At 41.7% G+C, this 20257-nt stretch overlaps 1 protein-coding gene across 4 annotated transcripts in view; it reads right to left on the bottom strand.

Annotated features, from left to right (window-relative positions):
• Positions 1–20257, bottom strand: part of LOC111864651 (synaptogenesis protein syg-2) — a 1101357-nt gene that overhangs the window by 576004 nt on the left and 505096 nt on the right. For all 4 annotated transcript variants that reach the window (XM_023852046.2, XM_023852043.2, XM_023852044.2 and 1 more), the window contains one exon: positions 953–1161. In XM_023852046.2, coding sequence (XP_023707814.1) covers positions 953–1161 — 209 coding nt within the window. The remainder of the gene's footprint in view (positions 1–952; positions 1162–20257) is intronic.

Below are 20257 nucleotides of genomic sequence, written 5' to 3'. Positions count from 1 at the left end.
ATCACCGAGAAAACCTCAAATCTTACAAATTTTCAAGGATTTAGCAAAATACTGCTGAAGTACTTATGCAAACATGAGGAGCAGTAGCTGAATGTAGTCGTTCGCAGTACGTAACGAATCACCTCTAATACTGGTGATAGAGTTTAAATGCCATCAGTACTCTTGTCCAAGCTATATTTCGGCCTGATTATGGTCATAGTCATCAGCTGATGTTCGGACTGTTCTCACACTGCAATTAATGTGAGTCCGACGCGGAAATGCCTTTATTACTGTGACGTATTGCTTGTGAGGCTGACGCGCCTCTAAACCGCTGTGCAGTTAACTGCAAGGTATGAGCACAATTACAGGCAAGTTTTCTGCCCTCTGAAGCAACCCCTATACACGCTTAACATTCATTCTTGCAATAAGAATGCAAGAAAAATTGTGTATTAGACTACTTTAGATGCGTTGAAGATGGTGTTCCTCTATGTAAGATTTGAGGCTTTCACGGCGGTGACTATGAAGAAAGCAGTCTGCTTTTACCGTTCTCACGGTCTTGTCGCTTGCAGATTTCTTATACTTTTTCTTCTACCCTGAAGATGGAGGCGATACGTTCCTCCGAAACGTCGGTTAACACCACATATACACGGTGCCAAATCCCAGAAGACTGCTTTCTTCATGGTGTTCTCTATATTGCATTTCGGCCCTCACGTCCAATCCCCAGCCTAAAGTGGGCAATGTATGGATATACGGATACATGGATACTTCATCTTCGTTTGTAACCTATCAGTTTTAGTACCTCACTAAAACTCAAAAGAAAGGAACTACATAAAATCCTGCATTTCAGCAAGTGTATGTACGGGTATCACATTGCTCCATTTCTGCGTCTCAAGAATTACACTGCTCCATGAAGTTTATTAGTTACCATGTAAAGAGTTAACTGTTTTCTCACAAACACAACACTCGTACTTACCAATGACGGTGAGGTTGACCCTGGAATTCCTCGTCTGCGCCATTTTGAAGTCTACCCGACAGCGGTAAATTCCAGCGTCTTCCTTCCGAATGTTGTCAACCCCAAGTTCTGCGGGTTTCTTCTCCATCATAAAGAGGGCGCGGTTAGCGAAAACATTCTCATCAGACCAACGCTCAGCCTTTCCGAATTCCTGTTCCCGTGCGTCCACACTGCAAAACACAGTATTACAGAATTAGTCCTATATAGATGTCGAACACTAAAATAAAAAATAAATTCACGGAGTCTGTGATGTAGGCCTACCATTTTCTTTGAAAAGTTGGGGCATTCCCTACGACTTGTGTACGGGCCGTTCTGTGGACACCAGGTTGAAAGAACATCAACGGCATATACGATTAGAACATCCGGACAAGTCAGCCGTAGCTGAACACAGCATCGATCTAGACCACCGTATCCAGTTTCACAAAACCGCCATAATCACCAGTAAGAGCCGTTACATAGATCGCATAATTCTGGAGGCCGTTGAGATCGAGCTCCATCTGAACAACATGAACAAGGAAAGAGGGTTCAGCCTCAACAAGTCATGTCACTGACGCCAGTAGCCTGTCCCCTATATCATGTCATTGACGTCAGTAGCCTGTCCCCAACCAACCGGTTCTTGTCTACCGCACTTCCTAGTGCTATTGACCTCAAGTTTCCTGGATTCACTGGCCGTCCCCCCCCCCCAGCACACAACACCATATATGGTCTTAATCGCTCTCCACTGCTCCCATTGGTCCGTTCTCCCTAACCAAACCTCCTGCCTATTCGCATATAAGCAGCGCCTTTCACATCCTATCACTACAGCTACTGCTCTCTGCATTCCAAGCCATCCAACTGCTCTGAAGATGGAGGCGCTACGGTCCTCCGAAACGTCGGCCAAAACGAAGAATACACGGTGCCTAAACCCAGAAGACGACTTTCTTCATAGTCATCGCCGTGAAAACCTCAAAACTTACAATATGTCAGCTTTGTTTTGAAGGACTATGGATAATCATAAAATATCTCGCCCAAGGTAGCCGGTGTCCCAGACGAGATTCGAATAAGGTTACTTGCCGAACACAAATAGTATTGTGCTTTACCGCTTCAGCCAATCTGCACAGAACTCTAAGGTTCATCCACGTGATCACAGGAGCTCGCAACTTGATGTTATCCTGGACTAGCCAAGTCCAGTTTATTACATATTCCAGGTATTGTGTATTAACTTCCAATATAAGATTACCTCACCAAAACTTTCTCTTCTTTGATATTTTCCAAGTAAATTTATCGTCTCCCTCACACAAACTAAATTCCAAAATTACCTCATCCTTCTTCGTTTAATTTAATTATCAGACTGATATAACGTAAAGAGTGTCGTCCCATTTATTCAATTTTATACTAAAACATAAAAATTCTCATTACCAAATACCATTAAATTTCTTTTATTTCACGTTTCCAATTAGCACAGAAATGCACTTAGTCAATGTCGCATTCATTTGTAACACGAATAACAAGTCCAAGTTCGAGTCATATTGCCAAAATATCAAGGGAACAAGGAACTTGGCAAATTTGGTCCTAAGCGATGGATTAATATTGCAATAGATGTTAAGGGACCTGCATTTCAAAAGTGTTCGAGACTCAAATGAGAGAGGAAGATTTCCCCACCAAGTCTCCCTCTCTCCCTTGCAGATACCCAAATGATGAGCCTTTTGCTGACGGTGTTTCACAAACCACTGCGCTATGGAGACGAGTTACAGCCATATGCTGGGGGACATACGGCTTTTCCAAATGTAGCAAATACAGCAAAACCAAAGACATAATAGATCATTGTCTGTAAATTCGTTATCAAATTATATGGACTATCAACTTTAGGTTATTTAAAAATGTTGTTCCTTCTGAAGAAGTTACGGGTATCGCAAAGGACTGGAAGACGGTCAGTAATAATCACCAAGCAAGGAGCTGTAAAGAAGTATTTTGGATGTTTCGGGATACTGTTTCGTCATTAGTGTGAAAAATATGAAAGAATGTACGCGAAAACACGACCAAGATAAGCAGTGATTTTGCTGAAATTGCAGTATGATATATCCCGAATTAAGTCTTAAAAGTCAGTGATGTACCAATTTCTATGCGTCAAGAGTGACACAATATAAAATATATTTTGTGTAACATTTTGGTGAAACACCTACAGCAGCAGACCGGCAGTTTCGACTGTGTGCAGCAAACATAATCAATAGTTCATCATACGTGATGAAGAGGCATACAGAAAAAAAGTAATTATACCGCCTCTTCGTCCCTATGATAAAGTGGTTTCGAAAACAGATTGGGTCTGAATCACTGGCTCTAAACCATTCCAATGATGTGTCATGGATTCAACAGACAATAAAAGTCGAAATCAATAATATTAGCTTTTAATTCATATCATAATGGTTAAGGACGTCAACACATTAAGAGCCAAATGAATATTCATAATAATGTCCATGCAAGAAGGACATTTGCTTCAGAGAATATTTCTTGCACGGACCGTGTCATAGCTCAGCGGCGTCCACGGTTCGGGCTCAGGTCAAATTATGTGGGATTTGGGGTGGACAATGTGGCACTGGGGCAGGTTTTTCCGAATATTTAATTTCTACTGCCAATTTTTATTCTACTGACTGTTCCACAATCATCATCTATCATCTTGGCTGGTACAATAGGCCAAGTACTGGCTTATGTGCCAAAGGACTCAGTCTCACCCCATCAAAAGAAATTAAAAAATTAAAAATAAATACTTCTTCCACACTTCCTAAATCGTTATCTATTGATACCACAGACGTAAATTACCAACTGGGACAATGAATTAAAAGACCAAATTCATTAACCTCGAGAAGCACATAATACTTCTAAAAATTGGCTCAAAATAATTTAGGACAAACATGGCATTTAATCTGCAAGGACACATCTTTGTGAAGAGATGTAGGATATTCACTACTTTACATTTTAAAGTACACATTGCCAATAGCAAACTGTAACTTCGGGCTTTGTCACAACACTAGCAATATGACTGAGTCACATTTGAAAAAAAAAACAGATTGCAACGTTTCCAATTGCATGCACAATCGTTTCCAAAATTAGCGTTTTTTTTTAGAACCAAATGCGAACAAAGTGGGAAAGAGAATTATGCATACCTCAAAAAGGGTCGCATTTGTATCATCTTACTCATCGCCACACTGCGCCCAAGGTGTGGCGCTGGGCCCTCCCACAAAGAAACAGCAATTCTTGAAATATATATTTTCTGAACTGAATGTTTCAGGAGATTCCGATGTAGTGGAATGAGAACAATTCACTGGGTTGAAGACCAGGATTCAATTTCAGGAGGCGGATAATTCTTATGCTACGTCACCAAAACGGCTCTATGTTCGAGTAAACCACAACATCGATCGGTAGAAAAATTTCGAACTTCATAATCAATACGAACAGGACACTGATGGTCCTACCAGGCCTCAAATCCAAAGGGTCCAGGTGTATATGAGTCCTATCAACGTTTCCATCCACTGGACAAGTGAGAAATATGATATTGCCAATCATTAAACCCACAAGGCACAGGACACCGTTGACCCTATTAGGCCTTCAATATTGTAGCATGTAGAGCCGTTACTGTGTAACGACCTCGGAAAAAAACAACGAAAGAACTTCCTTTACTAGGAAACGACAGCGAGCTAAGAAAATATACCGGAGCCGTTACGGGGTAACGCCATCTCAAACCAAACACGCTCCCACTGAAATTATTTGAGCAACAATAGTAGAGCTGGAATTTCTGTTGGTCCGAAACTAGCTGTCATAACAAACCTGCAATTCAATGATTATAGGAGAGTTCTATTACCAACAAGCCAGCGTTTCAAAGGATACCAGAGATTACTGCCAACAAGCCTACAACCCGAAGGATACAGGAGACTCCAGGTCCTAAAACGGATAAATCCAGAAGATTTAGGAGATGCTTGGTCCTATCAACGTAACACTGCAATGAATACAGAAGACTGTTGGCCCTAACAAACCATCAAATCAAACTGTAGAGAAAACTTGTACAGACCAAGAATCCTCTCTGAATAATATACAAGAACTTTAATTCTAATAAGCCTACATTCGCCGGTCACGGTAGCCGAGCGGTCTAAGGCATGTATTGTCTTCGCTCGCTTGGAAACCGGAATCGTGGGTTCGAATCCCACTCAGGGCATGGATGTTTAGTTTGTGTGTGTGCGTTTTTCTATGTTTGTGTACAGGTAGAGGCCTTGCGACGAGCTGATCACCCGCCCAAGGAGTCCTACCGTATGTGTAAGATCGAGAAAAACCGAAGTGAACGGAAAATNGAGCTGATCACCCGCCCAAGGGGTCCTACCGTATGTGTAAGATCGAAAAAAACCGAAGTGAACTGAGAAGTCCATGGAGGTAGGCCTAGACCCACTGGGGCTGTAGTGCCAAGGGGAAAAAAAAAGCCTACATTCAAATGGACACTGGCAACTTCTAATCCTAACGAGGTTGAAGTCCTGTTGATGGACGAGGCTCTAGCCCTAACTGGTCTGCAATCCGAAAGGCAAAGAGGAATCTTTACTCCATTAATCCTCCACGTGAATCAATAGTGGACTCACCAAGCCTCCTATCCAGCTTTTGTGAAGGGACACCGGTCACTCGGAGCTTCAGAGACTTCTAGAGCTTCCAATGCAATGCAATGCAGTGGTTGGTTATTAACGATACTGACCGTGACCACACTCAATGGCATTGATAAGATAATTAATTAACGTGGGGTAGAGGACTGTGAGCTCATAGGAGAAACATAAGTTCTTGGAGAAAATCCGCCCCACTTTGTCAACCTCAAATTCAGATTCCAGATGTATTCAGCTGGGATCGAACCTGGACTGTCGCGGTTGGAAACCGGCTACTAACGTCCTGAGTTTTGGTATGGCCTATCGCTCTTTCTAAGATGTTAATGGTAATTACTAATCCTCATAATTTACAATTCTAAATTCCTTAAACTGGCCGTAGGCGTACACATCTCTTATAACATTCATAAATGGTACAGCTGTTTCTAAATATTTTAATGAAAATGAGCTGATCATTAAATTTATGCACTGCACGTTCGTTATGACAATGTGAATGTGTAACAGCATTTGTATATCTATTTGTACTTCCTGATCCAAACACATTTGCACAGCAGGTCACGTGACACGATTGATGAGTTAGATAAATAATCAAATGACAAGATACACGTCAATTGCCATTACCTTCAAAGGCGCCATCAAATATCCAACGCCGACCGAACCATGATTCGCTTCTTTTCAATGTTACGACTGACAGAGGGATGAAATATCATGTTTTTATCTGTTACTGAGAAAGAAATTCAAATGGAATCGTCACATTCTTCAAAGCAAAAAAAGAATAATTGAACATTTGATCTGACCGAGAACTGTGGGTGCAGTAGTTAGCACTGAAATGTCATGGCGGCAGAATGATATACATATACATCTGTGTTTGTGTATATGTATATATAATTTGACGAATTTGACTACTGCTAGAAAACGGTTCAATAAACACGTTCCCGCTGCAACGAATAGACACAGAATAGTCTATTGTTAGGCAAAGGCTCCCCAAAAACAGGGTCCTATTGCAACGAATGAATGCGGTGACAGACTTACTGTTAGAGGTGGTGGTCTCTCTTCGGTTCGCTCCAAGCTATAAAAGAGAGCTCATTCGTGAATTCATTCGGAGGCAGTCGTAAGATAACTCAGAAGTTGAGGGTTCAGCTGTGGATTGCTAACTTGCTGACAACGGAAGCTGAAGAACTAACAGATTCGTAAATCAGAACCAAACCAGTCGCAGTACAAGAGAAGACACTCGCAGTCCAGTAAGGAATAGAGCGAGTCTGAGGCAGTCACTGATTGTGAGTTGTTATATTTGATTGTAATTGTAAAGACGTGCCAATAAATCCAATCATTCAATCTAGAACCCATTTTAACTAGTCACGGAACCCCGATTACGTGAAAGTATGAAGCTTGATGCGGAAAAACTAATGAATTTGGCATTTGGAATTATATAATTTTATATATCGTAAACAAATTGCCCACAGTTACAGGCATGGCGATGGTTCGAAGATACGTGGTTAATGCACGACAAATTCAGCACAGATAAAATCTATACTTAAGAAATATGAGTTAATTCGTAAAAGATAAATGACAAGAATGAAACATATTTATAACTGAAATCAATAAAAATGTTATCTGTCTATGGTTATCTATTATCTGACGAGAATCATGACTAGATCATCAGTTACTGCCACGATTAAGGCCAACTGCGCAGGACCATGGGCTAAATTACAATTTGTTATTGCATTGGCGTGCCCCCACAAGAGTCAGCATTGTGATTATCGGTGAAAATGGTTTAACAAACAATAACTACAACCTTTAGTTTCCAAGGTTATTACACATATGAATGCCAGCTTAGAGGGCGACGTTGGGCAATATGACTCCGTCTTTTGAGGCCACACCACCGTACTGAATTTTGGAAATAATGAGCCTGAATTAAATCAACATGGGCCATGTTGCTCGGTGAATAAAATCCAAAAATGTGTGACAATGGCACAGTGACAAAATTACGTAAAGAAGCTTTGCACGTCTCAAAGTAACCAGCAGGGCGGTCTTCCGCAAACTATGTGACTCATACCGAAGTGGTGCGCGTAATAACGAAGAGTATGCTTCAAAAGTGAATTACCAACTGATGGAACTACCTATATATATAAGTACTCCCCTTATAAAAAGCAGCAGAGGTAACAGTACGGTGGGAAGACAGCGCCAAAAGAAATTGTTTCGCGTGTTATTATCCCGACACTATGGCCGAGAAATAAACTATTTTCTAAATAAGAAATAAAGGCTGCAACGAGGGTGTATTAATAAAATTATTCAGTTTTAGACGTTATCCATTGTCCTCTTCTTCTTTTAAAAACAACGTTCCGCTGACTGGAGTGTCATCGTCTTCAGGTTGAATAGCTGGGCCCAATCCATACAGCTAGTCCTAACTCCAGACATCAGAATCAACGCAAGACAGGATATGCCAGTCAAATGCAACATTAATCATCAGCGGGAGTTAAGACTAACATTAAAATACTCCTCATACATGAGACCTTCTACCTATGGCCATGCATAATTTGACTGCCACAGTTCATAAAACCAGGCAACTATCAAAATAGAAGCCGAAACCAAAGAAAAAGATCTATGCAGCACCAGCATGAAAATATAAATTTCTCACATAATCTACACTGGACAGATTTGTAGTTTTTTTTTATTTACTTCTGCTTGCAATAATGGGACTCCAGTTCGGAAAGACATGCAAGCTGGGTTGGCTGTTTGAATGATCTACCAAAGATGTGTGGGCGGATTCCTTGTTTTTTCTGTAGGTGGTGTTGGCTCCAGTCTGAAGACCTTCACTTCTTTCCAACGTGCTTTGCGGCCTCCGCCTTTGTATGTTCAAGACGTAATGGAATTACTGGACATCTGTTTAAAACTATGAGTAAGTACTTCCAGTTTGAGGATAAATTCTATCAGCCAAAAGTTATAGCAATGGGAAAATCAGTGTCCAATGGTCTGTAATAAGTTTATAGAACACTCCGAGGAAATGCACTGGATACAGCAGACCACAAACCAACTGAATGACTCAGATACGTCGACGACAATTTCGTGGTTTTGCCACATGGACAAGAAAACTACAACAATTTCTTCACAACCTCAACTACTGGCCGTACTGAAGGCGTTGGATATGAACTTGTACGGAAAAGAGTTTCACCTGCGCAAAGACCACTCTGCATTAATATGGCTCATGAGTTCTAAGACCCTCGAGGGGCAAACTGTCAGCTGTATTCAGCGCCTACAATAGTAGAATTTCACTTCCGAGCGCCGTCAAGGCCGAAGACACAACAACGTCGATGCCCTTTCGTGTACGCACTGTCACAGAGCCGGGGCGCTGACAGACGTCAAGCAAATAGATTTACTGAAACTGTAGCCGCGGCTGGCTGTGATCCAGCAGTTCTGAGAACAGAACAACTGAATGACCAGGACCTAGGGCCCATTCTGGAGGAAGAGGAGACTGTACAGCGACCAGAATGGAAGTATATCGTCGACCTCAGTCCCATGTGCAAAAGCTACTGGACCCAATGGAAATCCCTCGTTGTGAGGAACGGCATACTGGAGTGCCACTGGGAATACTCAAACGATCAAAAATAGTCCAGACAGCTCTCCCTCGGGGCAGAGTGAAAGACGTGCTGACCGAACTACACGGTGGGCCGTCACGAGATCACTTGGGTGTCAATATGACAACGAATAAGATCCGGCAAAAGCATGGAACGATGCTGAGAAGTGACGCAGGCTGTGCGAGCCAGGAATCGGGCCCAAATGCATCAGTACAACGTCGGGACCCGTTCTAAAAAATAGTTATCGATATAGCAGGGCCCCTCCCACGGAGCGACCAATCAAACCGATACCTCTTAGTCACTATGGAATATTTTACCAAGTGGCCGGACGCCTACGTTATTCCCAATTAAGAGGTTTCAAGAGTGGCAGAGGTGCTGGTTAGCAACATCTGCCGTTTGCAAACTTGCTTAGATATTTAAGTTTAAATAGGGTGACATGTATGTTCTACCGCCACTCACGGTAGCCGAGCAGTATAAGGCATGCACTGTCTTCGTTCGCTCGGAAGCCGGGATTGTGGGCTCGAATCCCACTCACGGCATGGATATTCAGTGTCTATGTATGTGTGTGGGCGTGTGTTTTTCTGTGTTTCTGTGTAGGAACAGGCCCTGCTCAAGGAATCCTACCGAACGTCTAAGATCTAGTAAACCGAAGTGAAATGGAGGTAGGCCTAGGCCCACTGGGGTTGTAGTGCCAAAGAAAAAAAAATCCATTATTTATAGTGGCTATCTAATGTCTGGATTTGCACCCCAAGGTCCATGATTCGAATCTCGACCGAGCTATAGGCAGCGTTGAATTTTGTCTTTGCTTTCCTCAGTGCCTGAAAGGAATTCTGGGAGATTATCATGAAGCAAACCGCCTGTTAATTTACGTATCTGGTTCTCCCATCTCATTAGTCTTGAAATGAACAAATAATCAATAAGTTTTATATAAATATAGATTTTGCAAAATTCATATTATTTAAAATGTTGATACCAGTACATATCGCACAGAAAGCTGCATCTGGGGTCTCCGAACAAACAAATCAAAATGAATAATGTGCCGCAGAAAGAAGAGGGAGAAAGAGGAATTTATGGCCTACAACAGTCGATAGGTATTGGAAGCCTGAATGCGGCGATTGCCTTTGGTTTGCATAGGTTCGGTATGCGTGCATTCCACATTACAATCCATCATCTGTTACTTGATAGAACAAATAACTTTAATTTAAACTCGAAAGCCACCAGTGGACACGTCGCAGGTTCTGTCTTTGTGTCTTATTGAATTTCCTCGTTTCTCGCTGTCTTCCTTGCTTTGTATCATTTCCTTTCTCTCTTAATTGTTCCATCCACACTCTCTACATCCCTTCTTTCTTCCGACTGTTTTCCGTAGTGTGTCACGGCACTATGCTACAAGCAGGAAAGTCGCGGTTTCGATTCTCAATGAGATCGGTGGATTATTCATTCGGCCTAATTTTTCCAGTGTCACTATGGCACTGAATTCGACTCAGCCTCCGACAGAAATGAATACCAGGAATCTTCCTGGGAGTTAACAGCGGTAGTCGCCTAAGGGTGACTACCTCACCGCCATCTTTGAGCCGATTGTCTAGATAATGTGGGACCCTCAATGCCTCATAACCCTATGGACATCCACTGCCCGCTGGAGGGCTAGCTTTACCACTCTTTAACTTGTTTCTTTATTATCTTTTGTTCCTTGCTTCTCCTTTCCGCCTTCACATATTTCTATTCTTTCCGACGAGTTAGTTTCTTTGCTTTGACACTCACATACAGATATCTGTACTCTCTGCTAGCTGCAGGAAGGTGGTTTCAGTTTGTGGAGCACACATGACACAACTTACCTTTATAAATCAGCTGCGTTAAACTACGAATAGTTCATCCATCACAGAAAGCTAAGGAATGATAGTAGGCCTACTAGTACCGTGATAAAATAATGCGTTATGAATCCTTGACCTGCGAAGTGAACAGGAATTTTCCTTATACCGTTTTGCTGCAATATTCCTCTTCGGCCTGATGTTATACCCCTTTATCAATGTACTTTATCATAAAATGACAGCTGAATGGAACCTACAGTCTTCTACTGAATTTAATAAAAATTTAAAGAAAAATAATAAGACACATTCTATGTTTTTATCACTCATCAATTTCCGCCCGTCTGTTTTCCTGCTCTCAGTTTCCACTCCCGTTTCTCATCTTGCATGCTTCCTCGCAGGATTTCTTCACCGTTGCTGCTTCTTCTTTTATTCATTAATATTACAGACCTATATTCTGTAGCTGTGTGCTTTCTGGAGATGAATCTATCTTTGGAACAATGGTTATGCCTGATGTTTTCTTTAGCTATGAAACGCTGTCACCTATTCTGTAATACTGTCACGTGTCTGGGGTTCTGGATGAATGACTGGATTTATTGCCACTTCTATTACAATTACAACCAATTATAACAGCTCACAAAAGCGATGGCTCTTGGAGAATTAAAACAAATGATGCACTAGATAACCTAATAAAAGGAAGGTACGTAATTAACTTCAACAAAGCCCAAAGAATAAGTTGGCTTGGACACATCTCAAAGATGGAGGCTGGACGAACAGTTAAAATATTATATGACTGGGAGCCACACACTATAAGAAAGAGAGGCCGTTATAGTTACGAGTTGAGTGTGTAAGTGTTCAATCAATCCAATCAACAACCCAAAGCCCGTCGACAGTCACTCAGACACATGACAATATGTTTCGCATCTCTGTCGTTAAGACATGGAGGTTAGTAAGATCGAACAAAGAGCGAAAACGAAATGTTGTTTTAAACTGGGCAGGACGACTAGGGACAACATTAACTGCTTCTTAGGGTTCATGGGTTTGCTGCTGTGAGTCGAAAGAGTGTACACAGTGATCTTAAGGTTTTCGTGGTGATGCAGATTAGAGTGAAGATGAACGCTCAGGTCGTCCGTTGACTTCAATGACGAATGTAAACGCATCGAAAATCAAAGAAATGATTCGGGCAAACAAAAGATTAATGTGTAAGATTTGAGGTTTTCACGGCGGTGACTATTAAGAAAGCAGTCTTCTTGGATGTGGCACCGTGTAGATGTGTTAACGGACGTTTCGGAGGAACGTCGGTTAACACCACATCTACACGGTGTCACAACCCACAAGACTGCTTTCTTCAAAAGATTAACGATTAGAAAAATATCTAATATCCTGAACATTTTGTATGGCTCAGTGCAGCTCATACTGACCAAGAAATTTTAGCATGAAACAAATGAGTGAGAAATTTCTTCCACGCGTTTTGTTACGAGACGAGAACGAATTCTGCTTGTCTATATCGCTGGAGATGCTTCAACGTGTTATTTCAGATTCTGATTATTTGACGAAATCTGATCACTGGAGACGAATCTTGGGTATAGAGTTAAGAAACGAAAATGCAGAGTTCTGACTGGAAAACACCGAACACGCCATGAGCAAAGAAAACGTGTGAAAAGCAATCAAATGTGAAAGTCATGTTGATCGTTTTCTTCGATGTTGAAGGAAGTGTTCAAGCAGGCTTTGCGCCTCGAGGCACCACTGTGAACTCGGAGTACTACAAAGGTCTCTTAGAAGGCCTATGGAAGGATGTGCTACAAAAATATCCGGAAAACGGAAGAACGAGTTCGTGCTGCCTCATGACAAAGCTCTGTGTCACACATCTCTTTGTCACCCGCAAATTTTTGCCTGATAAAGATTTACTGTGTGTCTTCATTCACCATACTCGTCAGAATTTGCTCCCTGTGATTTCTGGATTCCCCAAAAGTTAATTTGATGTCGAGAAGGCGCCATTTTGATAAGATTCTTGAAATCGAAGCTGCAAGGAAAGAGCGTTTGAGAGCGTTAACGAAAGATGACCTCAAATGTTGCTTCAGAAGTTGGCAGAACCGTTAGAGCAAATGTACAGATAGCGAATAGCACTATTTTGAAGTGACTAACTACACTTTGAAAATAATTTTATTTCTTTTTACACGTCTATTCACCGTATTTTTTTATCTCACCTTTTTTCAGGTCTGTATACAAGTTTGCACTACTTCCGTTTCTGGTTCAGGATAAGACTCAATTCCTTGCTCAAGAAATCCACAATATTTTTATCCTGACGAAGTCATTCTAGAAATATCAGCCAGGGAGGGCGGCTGGGCATTTAGAAAAATTTAGAAATCCTGTAGGAGTGGATGTGACAGTGGAATATCTAGAAAGAGTTTCGTATATGCCCCTTCCTCAAGCGACAAGTGAACTGATAACATTCTTTACAGACTCGCTGGATGCTTAGCTGCTTAGCTGCGTGGTTTATGTGTCGTCTGCCGTTTGGTACGTTGCTATGTTCCTCAGATGATTAGTTATTTCACGAGTTAATCACTTACTTTGCTATTTATTTCGGCGGTAAGGTTTTAGTTGATAGCTTAACCAGTTACTTGCTGTGTTGGTTATTCTAAGAAATAATTATATACTTAGGCCTCCATATTTAATTAATTGATCTATTACTAGGTGGGTGGCAGTCGCTTGTTCATTTAAATAGTTACTCAGCAAATTTCCTGGATACTTGTATAGCTGACTAGTTACTGAGCTATTTATACTGTTGGATACTTCAACAATAAATTACTTATATAATCTATTAATTTACTGAAAAGTAGATAGTTTTATTAATGATTTTCCACTTAGATGGTTCCTGCACCGTAGAACAAGTCCATGATTTATGCAGCTACTTTCTGTCAATGATCAAAGTGCATGTGCCTGTAATGAAGAGCGTTATTCGAGAAAGAAGATCGGAAAACAGTGGCGGGTACTAAAACATTCCCAGTTATAATGACGAAGAGGCACGTAATCGCTTCCCGAATGCCGTTCTCCCCATTGTAGCAATTCGTGCTTCCATTGTTTCAAGTTCTCCATTCATTCCCGTCCTTCTGACTGCTCATCGCTATGTGCTCGTCGTCCATTTATTCACCGTTCGTTGCAAGGCGCCTCGTATCCCAAGCCAGCATCCCTTTACACACCCTCTTGTTGTTCATCAACCATCTGTTTTACCGTCAATTTCTCACTAGCCATTCTCTTCTCTTTTGGTTCTAATTGCCACGGCTAGAGAAATCTTTTTCTCGAGATGAACTCGATTCTCATAATGCAGAAATATTTATATATATAAAGACGAGTCTTTTCTGGGCTTTTAAGGGAGATTTTAAGTCCTATGTTCAAAACTTAAATTTTCGTCCTATATTCAAAACTTAAATTTTCTCAGACTTCGGTGCATTTTATTTCGCAACCACAAAATCCAAATTCATGAAATGTAGCACCCGTGTTTTAAGAGTTCTCTATATCTACTGACTTTTCCAGTTTCTAACTTCTAAAGACATCGGCCGTATATTTTCAATGCACACTTTCTTTTCCTTAATTCCATTAATGGAGAACTTACGGATGTTTAGAAAATGCATCTAAATTTACTAATATTAATATATTTTTTTAAAATGTGCATACCCCCCCTTAATCTGCATCCCTTATTAAGAAAATGTAGACACATGTACTTGGAAGTGTGTGTACATAGACCTCTATGCATGTGCCCATAATAAATGACAAGTTTCCATGAAACTTCGTATGAACACAGAGCCTGTGGAAGACGCCGTCCTCCTTATTTTAATTTCCTGCCAGAAGTAACACCAATATGGCGAACATATAAATGCCAAAGGTGGTAAAGACAAGGGTCGGTAGGTCCACCATTGTTAATACCAAAATTTACAGTTCACTCAAACCTAAAACTCTTTCAGTTATCTCCGATGCAGACATATTTTCATGAGATACAGCTTAATGTTTCCTTCACACTTCGTTCTCGGCCTTCCAACAGTCTCTTTCTGAAAAAAAAATATTTCAATAAATCCTGTATAATACTACAGAACGTGGTAGCGTAGCTACTTCAGTCATTATGCTAAAGCCGGAAGGTCGCGAGTTCTAGTCCCGACGAGTTCATTGGATTTTTCAATTTATATAAACCTTCCGCCCGTACTATGGACCCTGGACTTGACTCAACCTCTAACAGAAATGAGTACCAGGAATTTTCCTGGGGTAAAGGGCGGCCGGCGCATAAGACTGACAACCTCACCTTCATCTGTGAGCCGATTGCCTAGAAAATGTGAGAGCCTCTACGTCTCACAACCCTATGGGCCTCCACGGCCTGTTACAGGGATAGCTTTACTCTCCTGCTACATATCCAGTCAATCGTGAGCTTGGTGTTTTCACTGTTCGTGTGATAATGTTATGAAGAACATTTCTAAAAATATTAGACGACAGTTGAAGTAAATACAGCAACATAAATGCAATAGGAATCTAATGTGTGCTAAAAATAGTCTTGCCGGGCCACAGTGACGCGAAATTTCTGAGCCAGTTGGGACACCTAAATAAGGGCACAGAACTCATGTGATTACTTTAAACATCCGAAATGTGTTGCTTTCATGGACCTCATCCACACACGAGATACGATTTCTCCCTTCAAATGAGTGCACATCAGAAGCAAAACGGCACGTGTTTCGATCGAACGTGATGGAGAGCATTGTGTATGAAATTGCAGTTCAGAAGGTCAAGGCATGACCAGGCAGCGCCAATGGGTGGCAGGATTACTGTGGTTTAAACTATGGCTTAGATGGCACAGGCGCTATGCGTGTGTCCCAGTCAGAATGTTAAACAGCATCAAGCACAACCACCCCTCCACACACACGCACACCTATGGAATTAAGGACGCAAGTCTCCGGGGGCCAGAGGGCCTTCTACGGATATCGGGCTCACACCAGGGATTCTGTCCCACAAGACAAATTATGCATGCGAAATGGGCAAATACCCAGCCTGCCGCCCACACTGACGCGACAACACAGGCGGTACGATGAACTGGTAAGGATGTGAATGGGAGAGGACGAAGTATAATTCCAAGTATTTCCCAGTCATTCGCTTGAGGGAACCGAGCAAAACCGCCACAGTTCTCAGTAAGTACAGCCGGTTTCCGAGCCGAGATCGAACCGGGCGACTCGTGAATAGAAGCCAGAGAACCGCCTCGTGCAGGCGGGGTCAAATATGCGAGTCGTAGGAGGCGGCAAAAAAGGAAGTCTCGAATCTGAGAGTGTAAAATATGGTTGCGAGTCCCACGGGACTTCGACCCGAGAATGACTGCGCTGGAGAGAACCAGCAGCAATTGCAAACGACAGACGCGTCCTCTCGTCAGAGAGAGCGCCCCAAATCGACAAACCCGCAACTGTCTGAAAGTAATGAAAATCTGTTCGTAAGCCCCAGGTGGGCGCTTTATTCTAAGACAGACTGACCGACTGACCGTCGGTCGTAACATAAGACTCAGACTCAAGAAGAGTTTAGTTGGAAGGGAGCCGTCGTTCAGAGAAGACCTGAGTCCAGAAGCAGAGGAATTGCCCTTGTTAGAATCTGTTACCAGGCAATTACAGATGAAGACACTGCGAGTTGGAAAAGAGCGTGATTTTGTGAAGTGTGGAAATAGCGGTAGTGTTATAGTTATTTGTAGTTACGACCTCTAAGTGGACAATAAATCTAACATGCAATCTGAAACCCCGTCGAGAGTCAGTCATGCACGTGACAGTACAATGCAAGTTGCTAACATGATTACTATTGGTCTAATGCATACGTGCTTCAGTCAAAATGTCTGCTTTAATTCCTGTGCCAGAAACACACGCGCGTTACAGTACTGGGATGTATCGAGACTGGTGTTGTTCAGAGGAATTCATGCATCGATTAAAGGTACAACTTCCTCTGTTCTGTCAAATAGACAGCCATGCGCTCTCTACGTCACTGCTGTTCATCAGCGGGCTGCGGCACATCGTAAAGCATTGAATTATGTTTTCTGTTATAACCGGCAGAAACGATGCATATGTTCCTTAAAACTTTCCAAAAATCCAAAGTGATAGACTCCAATAATGATCACGAACTTTTAAAAATTCTTCATGGTACTGATTTGGACGTGGTTTTATTGCTGATAAAGAGAAGACGAGGGAAACTGCAGAACAGGCTCAAGGATGAAGCCATTCTCGTGCTGGGCCGAGGTCTTACCGGTAAACAGAGATGGGTCAAACCCCACTTATTATAGAATTATTTAACAACGTCCAGTGTGACTCAAATCATTTTGTGATATCTAATTAGTGTAATGGACCAGAATGAATAAAGTTAAACTTCCCCACTTATTGTTTCAGTGAATAATTAGTTATACGGATCAAATAATTTCAGTTCCATTTATAACTGACAGGCCATTATTAACAATCTTCGGTTATGACATTTGGTCAATATTCGAATATCAGTTGAGAATAATAATGTTGGAAATACATTCTGAATGCTTATAAGTTTCGAAAATATAATTGCATACATTTTGCAAAGAGGAAAGAGAGTAATCTAACAGTTGAATCAACTTTCGATTTCAAACGTAGCAATTGCGCTTAAATGTCGAAATAAATACACGAAATAAGCATTATACCTAGTGCTTACACGATTTTAACCTTCGATTTTCGCCATGAGGAGGGATGGTGGAATACGATAACACAACGAAGAAGGTATAAAATATAATAAGAAATTGAAACACAAGACACAATAATATATTTCACGATTTTTATGCCCCGTCTCAAGTGGTCTAGTTTGAGAACTTTCTTCGGGAGTCGCCTAATTCAAGTTTCGGCAGGCAGAGCAAATACCCTGACTAAGACACTCTCATGATTTCCCTCATTCGCTCCAGCAGAGGGAATGAGGCAGAGAGGACATCGGGGTTTTGAGAGGAGGCAGTCTCTGACTTCGGTTGTCTACCAACTTGTAAATTATTTGGCTAGAGAAGTTGTATCACTGCCGGGCTTCTTCAAAAGTTTAAATTAGCTAGCCAAAGTACTCACTTATAACTTTTAGTGTACTGCGTCTAAAGGGAGCTAAGTACTTACAGGCAACTATAGTAATTGTGTGTTCTACCGAGTGCAGAAAGGTATCAATAAATGGTTACAACACTTAAGTGTCGTGTGTGTGGCATAGTGTTCAGCCCTTCCTTGCCTAAGCGAGACCCTGCTAACGACCTGGAAAGGAATCTCAGCTCTACCAAAGCCTCAGCTACTTACCCTTAACCGTTACCTCTTTGTCTACCACAAACCTCAACACTGTAAGCCACACCAACAGGAGCTTACTGGCGTCCAAACGAGATCAACAAGGACAAGAATAGGTGGGTTAAGGGCGGCTGCAAACCAAAGAGTGGAAATCAACCCGCGGTGTAAGCTGACGGGCGTCAGCAAGACGAAACTGTTACATATTGTCCCTTATTGTTTTGGGTGTGTTTACTGATTCGCTGCCAAGCAACAGACGTTCTATTGTTGCGAGCGTTCGGTGTCGCGGGAACGTGTTTACCGAGACGTTTCCTAGCAATGGGTTTATACGTCACAATATATTTCATGTTACTACACCAGAATATTTCCAAATAATTAATTACTTACATAATATTCGAGGGTCTATTATCACACTAAGTTTCAGGAATGTATGCGACGAGCATGCTTATTCAGAATTCTTCATAGCCTTCACGTTGCTATAATTTCGGTTAGAAAGTCGGGAAATTCAAAGGTATGTAAGACATTGCCATGTTGTTCTTAAAAGTAACGTGACAGTTTGTCAAGACGGCAAAATATTTGTACGACGGACTGTAATAAGAACACGGTGATAATATATGTGTCCTTTAAGCATAAGGAAAATAGACTGAGAAAAGCAAATGAAAATTATTTTGCATTTCAATATCTCCTAGCGGTGAACATGGGGTGTGACACCTTACAGTCTTGCAGTATACCTGAGAAACGTCTACCAGACTAGACGGAGTCACATCCCAGAAGACAGCACTCTTAGAGTTGTGAGTAAAGTTTCGGTAGTAAATGTGGTGTTCCTGAAGGTATGAGGTTCAAATTCCTGCAATTGCAGCTCTACGGGAACGCGTTACAAAGTGGTCAATCTCGTAATGGTTGCAACATGAGACATATTGCGGGAGAGGCTACAGGCCAAGATTAAACAGCTCTGCGAGCTTCTTCAGTGGCGCTCTTCGGTTCGAAGACAGAAGGAAAGAAGAGAAAGGATTAGCCTGTCAAGACGTTCCAATATACTCCATTTTTCTCTGTCAACTTTCTCGTTTCTGCTCTCCTTCTCCACAACTTGCTCCCCATCCACGAATTTCTGCTTCCATAACTCACACATTCTTCATCATTTCTTCCCACCTTCTTTCTTATTCTTTCTTCTGCTTTTTATCAATCATATTTCCTTCATTGTCCGTTCTTGTATTCTCAATCTTACTCGTACTTCCAACTATCTTTATATTGAATTTTTTCTTCCATGAGTCTGATTTCAGCCTCGTTTCCTCAGAGGAGAGGGCTTTGTTGAAAGGTAGGAGTGTGAGTGTGTCTCGGTATAATCTGAAGAAGTAGGGTTAAGCTTGCTCCAGAGAACAACGTATAATACCCTTCTGTAGAAGTACATATACGTGTACAAAACTTATACAACTGACTCTCTCACTCGTTGACTCACTAATTAACTGTACGAACAAATATATTTTACTGTCTTCTAATACACCATTCCGCTGACTGAATAAATAAATAACATCTAAATTACTAATTATGCAAGTAGCTAAATAAGTATTGTGACTTGCATACTCATTGCTAGGCAACGACTCGCTAAACACATTCTCTCAGAAGAAAAGGCGCTGAACAACAGGACGTACACTGCTAGGCAACGGGTCATTAAGCACGCCTCCTCAACAATAGAGGCTGTGTTTTCCGTGTAGTCAGTGCAAAATGATTATAACGAAGTGTTCGGCAGTAGAGAAGAGCAGTCGAGTCGGGTCGCTTCGAGTTCCAAGACGCCAGCCTACCGGGACATGAATTTGGTAGTAGAGGAATTGAATTGAGTTGGTAGTTGCAAAATAATGACGAGGAAGGAATTAGGCTGTGCAAAGAAGGCTTCAGCCGGCCACGGTAGCCGAGCGGTCTAAGGCATGTACTGTCTTCGCTCGCTTGGAAACCGGGATCGTGGGTTCGGATCTGTTTCTTGTGAGGTACGAACTGAATTCTTATA

The sequence above is a fragment of the Cryptotermes secundus genome, unplaced genomic scaffold, assembly GCF_002891405.2.
Source record: "Cryptotermes secundus unplaced genomic scaffold, Csec_1.0 scaffold186, whole genome shotgun sequence".
Classification (NCBI taxonomy): domain Eukaryota; kingdom Metazoa; phylum Arthropoda; class Insecta; order Blattodea; family Kalotermitidae; genus Cryptotermes; species Cryptotermes secundus.
Note: the sequence above shows the minus strand (reverse complement) of the source record. Positions and strands in the feature narration are given on the sequence as shown.